Here is a 14,833-nt window from a genome sequence, read left to right as displayed (position 1 = left end):
TTGTATATCCTTCTTTGTGGTGATGGAGAATGCACAAAGGCCGATTATAGAACTACTTATGTTAAACAGATTGTTTGTTGAGATGCGAGGTTTGAAAGAGTTCTGAGACAATGATACTGTAGATTTGGCTTGAGGATTAATATTAACCTTGAAACCTATCTGGTCAAGTCTTATAAACTTTTGACATTTGCAGTACCGCTTGATATTCCTGAAGGTAGCATGACTATAGAAAATAAGATCAGAGGTAAGGACTGAGCTATCATTTATTGTTAGAATATGCTTAGATTATCTATATGATTTGCTGAATATAGCTATTTTCCCATTATTTCTTATTTTATACTTATTCACAATTTGTAAATTCATTTTAAATATTGGAATATTTTTCAAACCAGCTCTATCCTGTTTATTATGTTGAGGCTTTTGCTGCTTTAACTTTACATGGTTGTATGCATTTCGAACTGTAACTTCAAATTTGTACGACCTTTGTATCCTACGTGAAAAATTTTCATATTCACTACTTTGATTCATGCCATGTAAATATATAACACTCCCACTATGATATGAATGAACAATCATAAACTGATGCTTACGTTTCCCAGGTTCCTTTGAATAATATGTTTGGCTACTCAACATCCCTTCGGTCAATGACCCAGGTGAATACAAACTTTTTGCATGCAGACCATTGATTCCTCTAGGAATTTTTACAAAGATCGTGATTTATATTGGCTCTCTTTTTAATACAGGGAAAAGGTGAATTCACAATGGAATACTTGGAGCATGCTGCAGTTTCGCAAGATGTACAGACACAATTAGTCAACACGTACAAAGCAAGCAAGGGTTCGGAATAGAACCCTTTTTCTGAATGCCTTGTGAGCCAATCATCGCCTCGGCATCTGGCCGCAATCCCAGACGAGTTTTGTATTTATTTATTTGTTTTTAATGAGTGTGGAAGTAACATATTATAATTAATTATTTTTCGGTAAGGTGTATCAACTCATATACCCATAGCTAGAGCCATTTCATGATCCGGTTATCCAACACTAGTTTAGCAAATAAAAGCTTCATGACGCTGTCACAATACAACAGAATTTGTACTGTATGGATGGATATAAATGTTTTATCATACGGATGTATGCAATTGTTTTTATTTAATATTTATTATTTATTTATTCTGATTAGGTTTAATTTTTCTCAAGCTTTTGTTTGATTTAATTGTACACCAGCTGCTATACTGTGCTATACGTTGACTGCGTAATAATCATTCCCTTGTACATGAAGTTCCAAATGCTAAGATTAGCATAGGAGGTATTGTTGCCCTCTTTGAATTTTGAGTTCTACTATCTGCAAGATAACAAATTCCTCCAAAATAACATTGAGAGGGATAAAGAGAATAGAAAGAGGATGATAAGTATGAGTGCGAGCCATGGGAAACAAAACTTGTCACACACGTCGCCTGGTAAGTGAGCTAAACCTTGAAAATATGATACCCAGGCGTACAAAGAGGGTGACCTATGCGTACAAGCCCCACCAAAAACCCTTTAAAATAAGTAGGCAAAACGAACAAAACGAAAGAAGTTTCCCAAGAGAGGGCCCAACACACAATCCCACCACCTTCTTCCCTACCACGTTGCCTTTTGTTCTATATTGTTAAACCTCCCTAGCTACCACCACCGTTCTTCTCACTATTTAAATTCTTAACCTTTCTCCCAACCCTTCTTCTTCACTTAAGCCATTGCTCTCTTGCAATGTCAATGTCAATGGCCAAAAATACAAGAGCTTGTTGTCTTCTCCTTCTACGGCTTCTTGCGTTGGCTGCTACGGTCACTGCAGCTATTGTCATGGGCACAAGCCATGAGATAACCACCTTCTTCAACATCAAGTTGGAAGCCAAGTTTCAGTACACACCTGCATTTGTGTAATTCTTCTCGTCTCACCTTTTTTATTCTTCTTTTCCGTAAATATTTTAGCATGCCATACTAATTGTTAGCTTTTCACTCTAAACAAAGCTGTATCTCTTGGTAATATATGTATCATAGAAAAAAGGAATTTCCTAAATAAAACAATGCCATTCTACCAGTAAAAATCACTCTTATGATGTGTGCATTTACATACACAGGTAAAATACTAACTAGCATCTGCATATTTTCATTTGACCAATTAATTTTAATTACTTAATCCTTTTTTTCTTTAAATTTATTTATTTTTTATCCATTTCGGTCACTTCCAAATCATATTTCTATATATATGCAGGTTCTTTCTGATAGTGAATGCGGTTGGTGGGGTTTACACTCTATTAGTTCTCTTCATACCTCGGTTCAATAATTCTGTCTCCAGTTTCATTATCCTCATGGATTTGGTTAGTTGAATTCCCTAACTTTATATGCATGCATCTCTATTTTTTTTGGTTATAAGAGTTGCATTTGAAGAATTTCATGTGAAAACTTTGAGTTTTTACTCATTCCTAAATTCTAATAATGGACAATATTAAGAGTGCAAATAAAAAAGAAGAAAAGTACTGATGAACAAACGAAGGAAAAATTAATGACTTGCTGATGTTTCAAAAAGTCACTATTTTTTTAATTTTTTATCTATCAAGTTTTTTTTTTTTTTGGGTAGTTTCATGTAAACATTGGACAAAAAAGTTTTATTTTCAAATTTTTTTCTTCTGTTATAAACCAAGTTTTATTTTATTTATAATATAAAAAAGAAATTCAAGATACTAAAACAAGTTTTTTTAAGAAATAAGTAAAAATCATTTTTGATGCATGTGTTTCGGATGATTGTTAATTCCCATTGCAAAAATAATCCATGTAATTGTTTTTTCCTTTTTTTATTTTCATTTAAAAAAACCCTGTGATTAATTTTCACAATAATAAATAAAAATAAACATTTAGATACATAAAAAAACCAAAAATGATTTTAGTAGCACCATTTGTTTAATGGTAGAGTTGGTATTTTATTTTATTTTTTCCAATACAAAAATTAAGTATTTTGAATAGGATTAATTATTGTTTATGCTCTTGTAGGTTGTAACAATGTTCTTAGTGTCTGCCATATCAGCAGCGGGAGCTGTATCCCAAGTGGGAAAGAAGGGAAACGAGCACGCCGGGTGGCTGCCGATTTGCGGTCAGACGCCGGAGTTTTGTGACCATGTAATGGGAGCTCTCATCAGTGCCTTTGTTGGCGTTCTCATATACTTTGTCTTGCTTCTCCACACCATCTATTCTAATATCTTCAGTCCCCTTCTTACTTGACCCAAAATTATACTAGAGAAATATGCATATTAAAGGCCATCATTAGTTTGAAAGATTATATTGGTTTTCATTATAAACGAGAAAACTATTTGTATTGTTGATGCATGAGAATTTTTTTTTAAGGCTTTTTGTGCTGGTTTATGATTTCTAGGTATGTTTTAGTGGTGTGTAATAAGGATTTTCACAGAAGTTAGCCTTTTTTTAGCGTATCTCGACATTTATGGAACTTTTATTCTTTCAAATTCACGCCAACCCCCTTCCACGATCAAAATTGAAAGGTAATAAAAATATTAAATTTTTTATAGTCATAATTGGATTTTTTGGATAAATCTATTCAATAGGCCCATGACATGGACAAGACTGGTCTTAGAGAAAAGAGTAATGCTATTTAGGTCAAATTGATAGGCCGAATTAGTTGTCCAAATGATGTGGATGCAAGCCAAGTTGACATCCATATCAACATTCACGTTATTTTTTTTATCTCTTTTTTAGAAAAAAATTAATTTTTTTTATAATCTAAACCCTTGTTTAATTTTTAAAGTTTAAAAATTTATCATAAACTCTAAATTCTAATACCCTAAAATCTTAAACCCAAATCTTTAATCTAAAAATAAAAAAATATAAATCCTGAATCCCAAACCCTAAATAATAAATCGCAAACACCGCCAAATTAATTCCCAGATAAAAAATGAAAAAAAAGAAAGCATTGATTTCCATACCATATCTTGTATCTATAGTATTTTTGCCCTGGTGGGTCTCTCTCTCATTTAATAAAAGTCTGGAACCTTGGATTACTAACTGGTGGAATAGCGGGCAATCCGAAACCTTTTTGAATGATATTCAAGAGAAAAACGTTCTAGAAAGATGCAGTTCGACCAGGTGGTCTTCCCTAATGTTCAGAGTTGTTCTGGTTTGAGAAAAGAGCACCACCAAGTCCACTAGGGGCTCCCTAAATGAATAAGAAATGGACAGCTGAGGTCAGGCTTGCATGAAACTTCTACCGATAATAAGTTAGATGTCGATTACCCACCTAAGGTTGGTAAGAACTGAGGGGCAATGCTCCCCCAACCTAAATGGGCCTACTAGCAAAGCAACTGGTACTTAATCGGTTGGTAATAATAATAATAATAATAATAATAATAATAATAATAATAATAATAATCTTATTTTGCCACAACCCTTTTGCATTGATTACTTCATAAGAAATGAGCACAACCTTGAAAGTAAGTCAAAGCACACAAAACGCAGTCCTACTGGATTAGTTCCATATATGCAGATAATGACCAATAACCCAAAATAAAATGTGAATACAAATGCTCAGCGTGGCTTGCAGAGAGTTATAATCATACACCATAAAGAACTTGACAACTAGTAAGAAACAATGACAACAATTTTCGCATATTGATATATCCCTCAAAGTAGTTTAGAAGATTTCAGCAATATTATTTGATTATTAGTTGATTTTCTCGAGTTGCATACTATCTATTTATTTCGTGTGAAATATTCTATAAATGATGTAACATTACCTACAAAGATGCACGCCTTAATACTGAGCAGATTTCATAGTAGAATGGCTACCGAGCCCCTTGCAAATTTCTTGTGCTAGCAAGACCTCCATGCTTCACAGATATGGTTCTTTGTATTTTCAGTTGGTTCATAACGGAACGTTAACCAAAGATCAAAATTTGAAACAACTTGGTGGAAATAAAATAGCAGCCAAAAGGATTCATGTTCACATTCTAGATAAATCAGATGAAGACTCATGCATGACATGCAATCTGAGATCTAACCTTTCTTATGTATCTGATGGGAGTAACGAGAGAAGAGTTTCGCAGCTGTAAAAAGCAGTAAAAATCCTAAAAAAATTGAAGAAAAACAAGTGCATGATTTCAAACAAATGCAACAGCAAACTACGAAGAGTTGAATGATTAATTCGTTTATGCAATACATACTAGTTGCAGAAATCCTCCGTAGTGTTATCAGATGGCTGAATTTAGCTCCGGAAATAAGAACAGGTACCACCTGAAACCAAGAAAATTAAAATATGAACCGGAAGACTTTGGATCACATAAGTGGAAAACCGGAAACAAATAGTGTTGTTGGGATGACTTGAATCAAGTCTTCAATATGTGTCTGTCTTTGTTTCTTGGGCTTTTTGTTGTTGGGCTTTTTTCTCTGGGTCCAATCAAACTGTTTTGGTAGGGTATATATATACACCCCTATACATGTAAAGTGAGTAAGTGATAGTTTTCTGGTAGCCCTAATAACATTCTGTTTTCACCCCCAAATCGGGGTGTGTGCATTTTCTTTTTGCAAGCAAGGCTATTGTAGATCTAGCAGTAGAAGAGGAGTAGATTCTCAAATAGACACTTGCTTTGAGAGTCATCAATGGCTCTCCCGAGAAAACTCTTTGGGCCTTCATCAGTGTAGCATTAGCAAGTGGTAAAACTACTCGAGAAACTCGAAGAACATCATCTTCTGTCAGCTTGAATTCACCTCTCCACTTCTGCTTGCTGCTGTAATTTAGCACCTACAATGAGCAATTTTGTTCAATTTAGTAACTAGAAATCAACCAAAACTAATGAACAAAATATGCACCTTTGGGGGAAAGAGTCATAGAAGAAGGCAATGGCCAAAACCCGATACACAGATGAGAAATGACTGGTGATAAAGCTGTAATTGTTTGAAGAAAAAAAGTTCAATTTAATTACTTAAAAAAGAACCAAGACAAAGTACTTGAAAAACTAACCTAACATGAACTGAATTCCCTGGAAAACCAAGAAGATAGGAAAAACATACTGATCCGAAACCAAACCAAAATGAGGATTTGACAACATTCTTCCACATTATCAGCTCCAAAATCATTTCAAGCAAACCATCAACGTTGTTGCAGCAATCCTCATCAACAATCCCTGGAATCAAAAAAAGAAGAATCAGAAGGGGTAAAGAAAGATGAATCACAGAACAACGAGAAAAGAAAATTTAGGCACTGGAGTACTAATAAGAGGAGGAGGAATAAGAGGGGGAGAGACAAGGATCATCCTCTCCTTGCGGGAGACCTTGGGCTTGGTACTTTGCCTGCCGCTTCCTCGGCTTAGCAACATCATCATCGATGCCGCAACCAAAATCCCTGTCATCCATGATGATCTCCTTCTCCAGCCGCTTGCGCGCGCGGTGAGCTCTGTGCAGGGATGCGCAGGTTGTGGGGAGCTGGTTGGAGCTCTTGCTCTTCTTGAGGGGAATGACGTCAGGGATGGGTTCCGGGAGGTCTTGGGTGGACAGAGGGAGGAGTTTAGGATGGCTAAAATAGGAGGGTGGGGAAGAGGAGGAGGAGGTCTTGGAGTGAGGAATTGATTGGGGATGAGGTGTCGATGTGGTAGTCAAAGGAGTGGGTGAGCCGGGAGGAGTATGTGGGGCGGAGGCGAGGGCCGGAGCTGTGGGAAGGCGGAGTTAAATAGTCAGAGGAGACCATGGATTTTGAGTGGGAGTAGAGGTGGGCACGGCCGGTTAACCGGGCCCGGCGTGTCCGGTTCACCGGTCCACCGACTCGGACCCGGCCCGGCTGGGTGAGAACCCGCCGAGCCGGGTTGGCCCGTCGGATCCGGCGGGTCCGAGTCACAGGGAGACGGGCCCGGAACCGGCCCGGCTTCCAAGTTGACCAGGAGAGCCGGCCCTGTTGGCCCACCTAAAAAAATTAAAATATTTTTAAAAAAAAGACAGAAAACTCAGAAAAAATTTAAAAAAAATTAAAAAATTTGTGAAAATTCAGAAAAAAATTCAGAAAATTTTCTAGAAAAAAAATGAATCAATTAAGACCCCAAAAATGAAGACCACAAGTTTCCAAATAATAAGAGATGTCCCATGTATTACACTAAATTTCACTAAAATTTTAAATTACACTAAATTTGAAAATAAATGGCTTGGACTTAATTCGTTTACATGCCGAATCAAGTTGCCTACGTATCCTCCTGGGTGTGAGAGGAATCAAAGCCTACGTATTTCTGTTACATAGTGTAATCGGTCACCCATTTACTTAATCGGCACCATCTAGGTCTTGGTCGGACTCAATGACTGTCAAGCCAGGTGTGCTCATCATGTTATCTGTGTAGAAGAAATCACTAGCATCTGGACTTCCTTGTTCTGCTTCTTGTTGCCAAACTTGGGCACGTTTCCAGTCATCCGTGCAAACTTGAATTTCAATATTTTGTGGGGTCAATTGCGAACGTGTCGAATCCAACATGTTTCCACTTGCGCTAAAAGTCTGCTCGCAAGCTACTGTAGACATAGGACACGCAAAAATATCCTTTACCATTAGTGAAAGAATGGGGTACGGATTTTCATTACCTTGCCACCAGTTGAGGACATTGAAAGTCATGTCTGTGTTGATTTCTTCTGAGAACAGGAAGATAGTGTTTAAGTACAAGTCGAGCTCTGTATATTGTGATCCCCTTGGTTTCTTCTTTGCTTGCCTCTGCCGGAAAGATTCTCCTCCACCACTGCTAGATTGTCCTACTGCCTCCTGTGCAACCTGTGGAACTATATGACTATATCTTATACAATAACTATCATATAATTCAACAAGTTGACTCCTAGTATAACCAACAATTTCATTGACATCCACAATGCTGTCGGAGTCCAGTTCAGATTCTTGAGTTTCCACGTCACTCATGGGCAAGCTCATGGGAACCGGTTGGGAATCTTGTCCTCCATTGAATCCTAAGAATTTGTAATATGCGTCCAAATATTCATGCAAACCTTCTAGCTTCTGCCTTGGATCAAGAACAAATGCAACTAAAGCAATAGGAGGTATATTTTTATAATAAGACAACCATTTAATTTTCATAGTGATCAACGCACTAAACAATTGTGGATCTAATCTAAACTTCCAAAATTGTTCAGCCACGTCAACAGCACCATATAAAAATAAATGAGAAGTAGGAAAATAAACTTGCGAAAACAAATTAGTACATGTGTTAAAAACCGCAAGCAAATCAATTATACGAGCGATAATTATCCAGTTATACTCATATAAACAAAAACCAACTAAGGAATCATTAACAAACTTAGTCAACAATGTCCAATAGGGAAATGTTACACTAAGAAGCCGATAAGTTGAGTTCCATCTTGTTTTGACATCTTTAGGGAATTTTTTGACCCTCATGTTATGTGCTTTACAATAGCGAGCCCATTGTTTCATGAGGGTCATGCTTTTTCCCATATAAGCTATGGCCTCCCTAACGGGGAGTACAAATTCTTTAAGCTCTTCCAAACCACTTTGCACACATAAGTTTTAAAACATGACAAACACATCTTATATGAAAATATTTGCCACCACATGAAGGCCTCAAAAAATCTTCTAGAGGTGTAATTGAGGCCGTATTAGCGGAGGCATTATCAAAAGAAATTGAAAAAATTTTGAACATTAAACCAAATGCTTCGATAACTCCACGCATAAGTCTATAAATATTATCGGCGCTATGAGACTCGTTGAACACCCTAAAAGCGAGAACGCGCTTTTGGATATTCCACTTGTCATCAACCCAATGTGCCATAATACCCATAAAAGAATTTTCATGAAAAACATCGGTCCAAACATCGGTCCAAACATCGGTCCAAACATCGGAACATAAAGAAACCAAAGAGTTAAAAGTACGAAAATACTCACAAAGTTGTTCCCTACCATTCTTGTATTGTTTGAATATTGTTCTTTGAATTGTCCTCCTTGAAACCTTCTTGCATGCCGGTTGTAGTGTGTCATTGATGCATTCTTGAACTTGACACCTTCAGCGAAGTTGAACGGCAAGCGCTGGACGGAAATTGTCTCAGCAATTTTATCCCTGTATTTTGCTTGCGAAAATGTAAATAGAGATGATCGAGCACCTGTACCTTCATCCACAGTGAATCGAATTTGTGACTGTGATCGAGCATGTCCAATCTTGTCCGGGTGCTTCTTCTCCAAGTGTCTGTTGAATGTGCCATATCCTCCACTCTTACAATGTTTAAATTCGGAACCACAATAGTTACATTTACCATGTGTTACAATGCCATCATTATTATACAACTTTGTAAAATGAGTTTTAAAAATGTTAGATTTGAGTGCAATTTCTGTGGAGTTGGTTGCTTGTCCGGTTTGTGAGGGTAGATCAACCGGTGTCGATTGTTCTATTGGGCTCTCAAAATCTTGAAATAGATTGCTTTCTTGAGTAGGTTGTGTGGGAGTGGAAGCCGATCCAACAACGCTTTTTCCTCGAGAGCATCCACTACGTGAAGCCATATTTTAATATCTAAGAATACAACAACTAATTTCATTCAAGTCTTCAACAAATAATTTCATACAAATATTTACAATACAACAACTTATTTCATTCAAGTGTACAACAAATAAATTTCATGCAAATATTTACAATACAACAACTTATTTCATTCAAGTGTACAACAAATAAATTTCATGGAAATATTTACAAAAAAAAACACAAGTCTACAAATATTTGTAAATAACAAGTTCATGCAAATATTAAAAAAAAACCAAATGTCTACAACTAATAATGAAATTAATATCAACAATACAACAATTTATTTCATTCAAGTGTACAACAAATAAATTTCATGCAAATATTTACAAAAAACACAAATCTACAAATATTTGCAAATAACAAGTTCATGCAAATATTAAAAAAAAAACCACATGTCAACAACTAATAATGAAATAATTTCATGCAAATATTTACAAAAAAAAAACACAAGTCTACAAATATTTGTAAATAACAAGTTCATGCAAATATTTTAAAAAACCCACATGTCTACAACTAATAATGAAATAATTTCATGCAAATATTTACAAAAAATACACATAGTAATTTCATGCAAATATTTACAAAAAAAAAACCAGTATAAAAAAACTACACATAATAATTTCATGCAAATATAAAAAAAATGCATACACAAGTCTAAAACTATTTAAGAATATTAAAAATAATTTCATGCAAATATTTAAAAAAACAAGTATACAAAAAAACTACACATAATAATTTCATGCAAATATCATAAAAATACAAACAAATAATTTTCATACAAATATTAAAGATGCATAATAATTCATTCAACTCTACAAAAATAATTTCATGCAAATATTAAGAAAACCAAATATACACAAACTAGAAATATTAATTTCATGTATTTTTTAAAACTCCCACAAGTTAAAAAAATAATTTCATACAAGTCCATAAAAAAAATACATTCATGCATTTTTAAAAAAACCACAACTCTAAACTAATAATAAAACATAAATATCATAAATGCATCATTTAACTCTACAAAAATAATTTCATGCAAATATTAAAGAATAACAAGTTCATGTAAAAAAACTAGAAATATTAATTTCATGTATTTTTTAAAACTCCCACAAGTTAAAATAATTTCACACAAGTCCATAAAAAAATACATTCATGCATTTTTAAAAAAACCACAACTCTAAAACTAATAATAAAAAAATAAATATCATAAAATGCAAAAAATCATTTAAACTCTACAAAAAAATAATTTCATGCAAATATTTAAAGAATAACAAGTTCATGCAAAAACTAGAAATATTAATTTCATGTATTTTTTTAAAAAACCACATATCCATACTAATAATAATAATAAATATGAAGAATATAACTAATAATTTCATGCAAATATTTAAAAATAAATTAATACAATTATTTAAAAAAAACAACTCTATGAAAACTACAATTAATAATTTTATGCATTTTTTATATGTCCACAAGTCTAAAATAATAATTAAAATAAATATCAACAATTTCAACTAATACTTTTATTCATGTCTACAATAATAATTTCGTCCAAATATTTATAAAAAAAAGTCAACCAAAACTACAAATAATAATTTCATGCATTTCTTTTAAAAAACCACAATTCTAAACTAATAATTAAAAATAAATATTTCAAGAATACAACTAATACTTGCATGATTAAAACTAAGACCAGACCTAGAAAAACTATAACTAAACATAAAAAAATTAAATCATCACCAACCTTGTTAATTGGGGACTTCGAAATGTTAAAAAAATTAAGAGAAAAATCCAAAAATTTGCACCACTCCAAGTCTCCAAGAATTAAGCTTGATAATGTTGACTTCAAATAATTAAACTCCAAGAATCCAAATAATATGCTTTGAGAGAGTGAGATTAAGAGAGAATGAAAGTAGGAGATTAAGAGAGTATGAGAGTAGAGAGTTGGGAAAGAGTAAGAATTGGTAAAAAAGTAAATAATAGGGGGGTGGGGGTATATATAGAAATTTATAAGAATTTAAAAAAAAAATTAATTTCTGAAAATTCAAAATTTGAAAATTTTTTTAAAAAAATATTAAATAATGGCCAACGGCTATGATTTTTTCAAAAATCATAGCCGTTGGGCTTCAACGGGCTTCCAACCAGCCGGGTCAACCTAGCTAGTTGGGAACCGGGTTGCAACCCGTTTCTTATATGGGCCTGGCCCGGCGGGTTGGGAGAAGCCCAACCCGTAACCAGCCCGTCTATAGTACGGGCTGGTTCCGGGCAGGGCTGGGTTGCCGGACGGCCTATGCCCACCTCAAAGTGGGAGTAGTAGTATTGAGTTTGATGATAAGAGATATTCCATGGACTAGTTAATTAATTCTATTTTCTTAAGGATGAAAACACACATATATTTTAAAATTGGGTAAATTACATAATTACTCACTAAACTATCTACCGGTTCCTATTTTGGTCACTAAACCATTATTTTTGGTCACCAAACTTATAAATTGCTTTTAATTTGGTCACTAACGCCAACGCCGTTAACGGCGATCTGACGTGGCTTAGCCATGTCAGCACACTTAACCACGTCAGCACCTATCTTAAAAAACCTATATTCTTTCTTCTTTTCCTTTCCCTTTCTTTCTTCTTCCCCTTTCCCGTTTCTTTCTTCTTCCTTGCCCTTTCTCCTTCAAATACATTGGCATTAATCTTCCTTCCTTCATGGAGTCGGCCGATAAAATAAGAAATCGTCATAGTGGCAACCCTCTAGATGAGGAGCCTGAGGTATGTTCCATTTCTTTTACTTCTTCCCTCTCTTGTTCGGTGCCCTAATATTTAGTATTCATCTCATTAGGTAAGAGTTTAGGGTTCCGATTTATGACCATTGTGTCTTTATGCATGTTTTCAAGTCAAATATTTAAGGTTTAATGTGCCGTTGCATTTATTTACTTATCCTTTACTAGAGTATGTTCAAATGCATGCTATTTTCTTTCAAATGATAATTTTGATATATGTTTTCATTTGATGTGTTGATTTTTCTTATTCTTGTTTCTTATTCCTTTTCCTATTATATTAGTTTAATTTCTTATACAATATGGTGTTGTCTTTATGTCTAATGATGAATGGTTTTTCTAATTATAAATGAGTTTCATACACTGATTTAATGTGAGCCTTTGCATGTCTTTATTCTTGCAAATTGATGCAACTCATGTCCATGAATCAGTTTTTGGTAATTCAAGGGGTTATTCAGGGCTTAGATATAGAATGTCTAACTATTATGAGGAAGAAGAAATGAATGAGAATGCTGAATGCAATTTAGGTTGTGAGCCCAGGTTTAATAGTGATAGTTATGACTTAGATTTTCATGATAGTGACTATGATATGGAGGATAATGATGATCATGTTTTTGAAATTAATGTTGACTTAGGCCTAGAGAATGATATGGGTGGTGTAAACCTCACTAGTAATTCAGAACCAAGTTCTAGGGTGGACTTTGATGGTGTTGAACATGTGCATGCAACTTAGGACTCAAAATATGATAACTCTGACTCTATGCATAGTCAAGATGACTCTAATGATCTAGGTGTTTGTTCTAGAAAAGATGGCTAGAATTTAACAATTAAACATATATGGATAACCCCAAATTAGCAAAAGGGACGATGTTCTCTAGTAGAGAGGCATTGTAGGAAGCAATGAGGTAGTATGGAAGGAAAAGTAGATACAATATTAAGTTTGTAAGGAATGATAAGAATAGAATTAAAGCTATATGTAGAGAGGGTTGTCCATGGGTGATTTGGGCATCAAAATTTAACTCTAGAGATGATTTGGATGAGACTTGGTAGATTAAAACCTATGTTAGTGAAGCATACATGTCCCAAGCAAATGAAAAATAGGAATGTGACATCTAAATGGATTGCCTCTCATTACCTTCCCAAGTTTGCAAGTGATCAAAATTATTCAATCACCTCATTACAGCAGGATGTTAGGAATGATTTCAATTTGCTAGTGTCATTGAGTAAGTGCCATAGGGCCAAACTTATAGCTTCAGAGTTGGTCCTAGGGAATGCAAAAGAACAATATGCAAAAATATATGACTACTTGCAAGAACTTAGGAAAACCAATGTAGGGACCACCACAATTTGTCACCTAGATTGTAGATTATTCCTGAGGATGTATGTTTGCTTGCAAGCATGCAAGAATGGATTCAAATATGGTTGTAGACCTATCATTAGTCTGATGCATGCTTCTTGAAAGGATGCTATGGGGGACATTTAATGGTGGTTGTGGGTATTGATGCCAATGATTGTTTGTATCTTCTTGCATTTACTGCTATTGAGAGTGAGAATTATGAGTCTTGCTGCTAGTTCATCCAATTGCTGATACAAGATTTTGAGATTGTTAACTCCTATCACTGGTCATTCGTGTCAAACAAACAGAAGGTGCATAATTTTTCCATGTATACCTTTTTCAGTTTTTTTAAACTTTAACTTTTAATCTTGTAAACATTTTATTTATTGAATTCTATTTGGGCAGGGACTTGTTAATGCCTTACTTGAGTTGGTGCCAGATGCTGACCATAGAATTTGTTCAAGGCATTTATACACCAACTTCAAGTCTCAATCTACCAACAAAATAAAAGCATTGAAGGATTACCTGTGGAAAGCTGAAAGAGCGAGGATGCAATGCTAGAAATGAAGAATTTATCAGAGGTTGCTCAAAAATGGTTAGCAGATAAAGACCCAAAGCATTGGTCCAAGGCCTATTTCTCCACAAACATAAAGTGTGACATGTTACTAAATAATTTGTGTAAGTCATTCAATAAGTACATATTGGAGGCAAGAGGAAGACCTGTGCTCACTATGATGGAGACAATAAGACCAAGGTGATGCAAAAGACTGCAATGAAAAAAGAGGCAGCTGAAAAATATACAGAAATTCTATACCCTAAAATTCAGAAGAAACTAAACAAAATTATTGAAGAGTCTAGTAGGTGTTGGGCTAGACAAGCTAGTGGTGGAAAGTATCAGGTTTCATGTGGGCCAGTAGATCAACATGTGGTAGATTTGGATGTCCACAGTTGTTCCTGCAAAAAATGGAATCTCACGGGAATTCCTTGTAAACATGCAGTAGCAGTAATGTTTACAATTGAAGAAAAACCCGAGAGATATGTCCATCCATGTTACCACAAGAAAACATAGCTGCGGATTTATTCCAATTTCATTCAGCCTATCACAGGGGCAAAACAATGGAGTCATGTGGAAAACATGGAGCCTATTTTACCACCCTTGTTGAGAAGGCCCCC

At 34.7% G+C, this 14,833-nt stretch overlaps 1 protein-coding gene and 1 long non-coding RNA gene across 2 annotated transcripts; both read left to right on the top strand.

The window, feature by feature from the left end:
* Positions 1–547: 547 nt before the first annotated feature.
* LOC120257433 lies at positions 548–1,169 on the top strand. The gene is made up of 2 exons (XR_005535678.1): positions 548–653; positions 744–1,169. It is a non-coding gene; the product is annotated as an uncharacterized LOC120257433 (long non-coding RNA).
* Positions 1,170–1,613: 444 nt separating this feature from the next.
* On the top strand, positions 1,614–3,376 carry LOC120257432 (CASP-like protein 1C2). The gene is made up of 3 exons (XM_039264904.1): positions 1,614–1,915; positions 2,251–2,356; positions 3,027–3,376. Exons 1-3 carry the CDS (start codon positions 1,746–1,748, stop codon positions 3,252–3,254), a joined length of 504 nt encoding a protein of 167 aa, XP_039120838.1. The 5' UTR covers positions 1,614–1,745; the 3' UTR covers positions 3,255–3,376.
* Positions 3,377–14,833: the final 11,457 nt, after the last annotated feature.

The sequence above is a fragment of the Dioscorea cayenensis genome, unplaced genomic scaffold, assembly GCF_009730915.1.
Source record: "Dioscorea cayenensis subsp. rotundata cultivar TDr96_F1 unplaced genomic scaffold, TDr96_F1_v2_PseudoChromosome.rev07_lg8_w22 25.fasta BLBR01002110.1, whole genome shotgun sequence".
NCBI lineage: Eukaryota > Viridiplantae > Streptophyta > Magnoliopsida > Dioscoreales > Dioscoreaceae > Dioscorea > Dioscorea cayenensis.
Note: the sequence above shows the minus strand (reverse complement) of the source record. Positions and strands in the feature narration are given on the sequence as shown.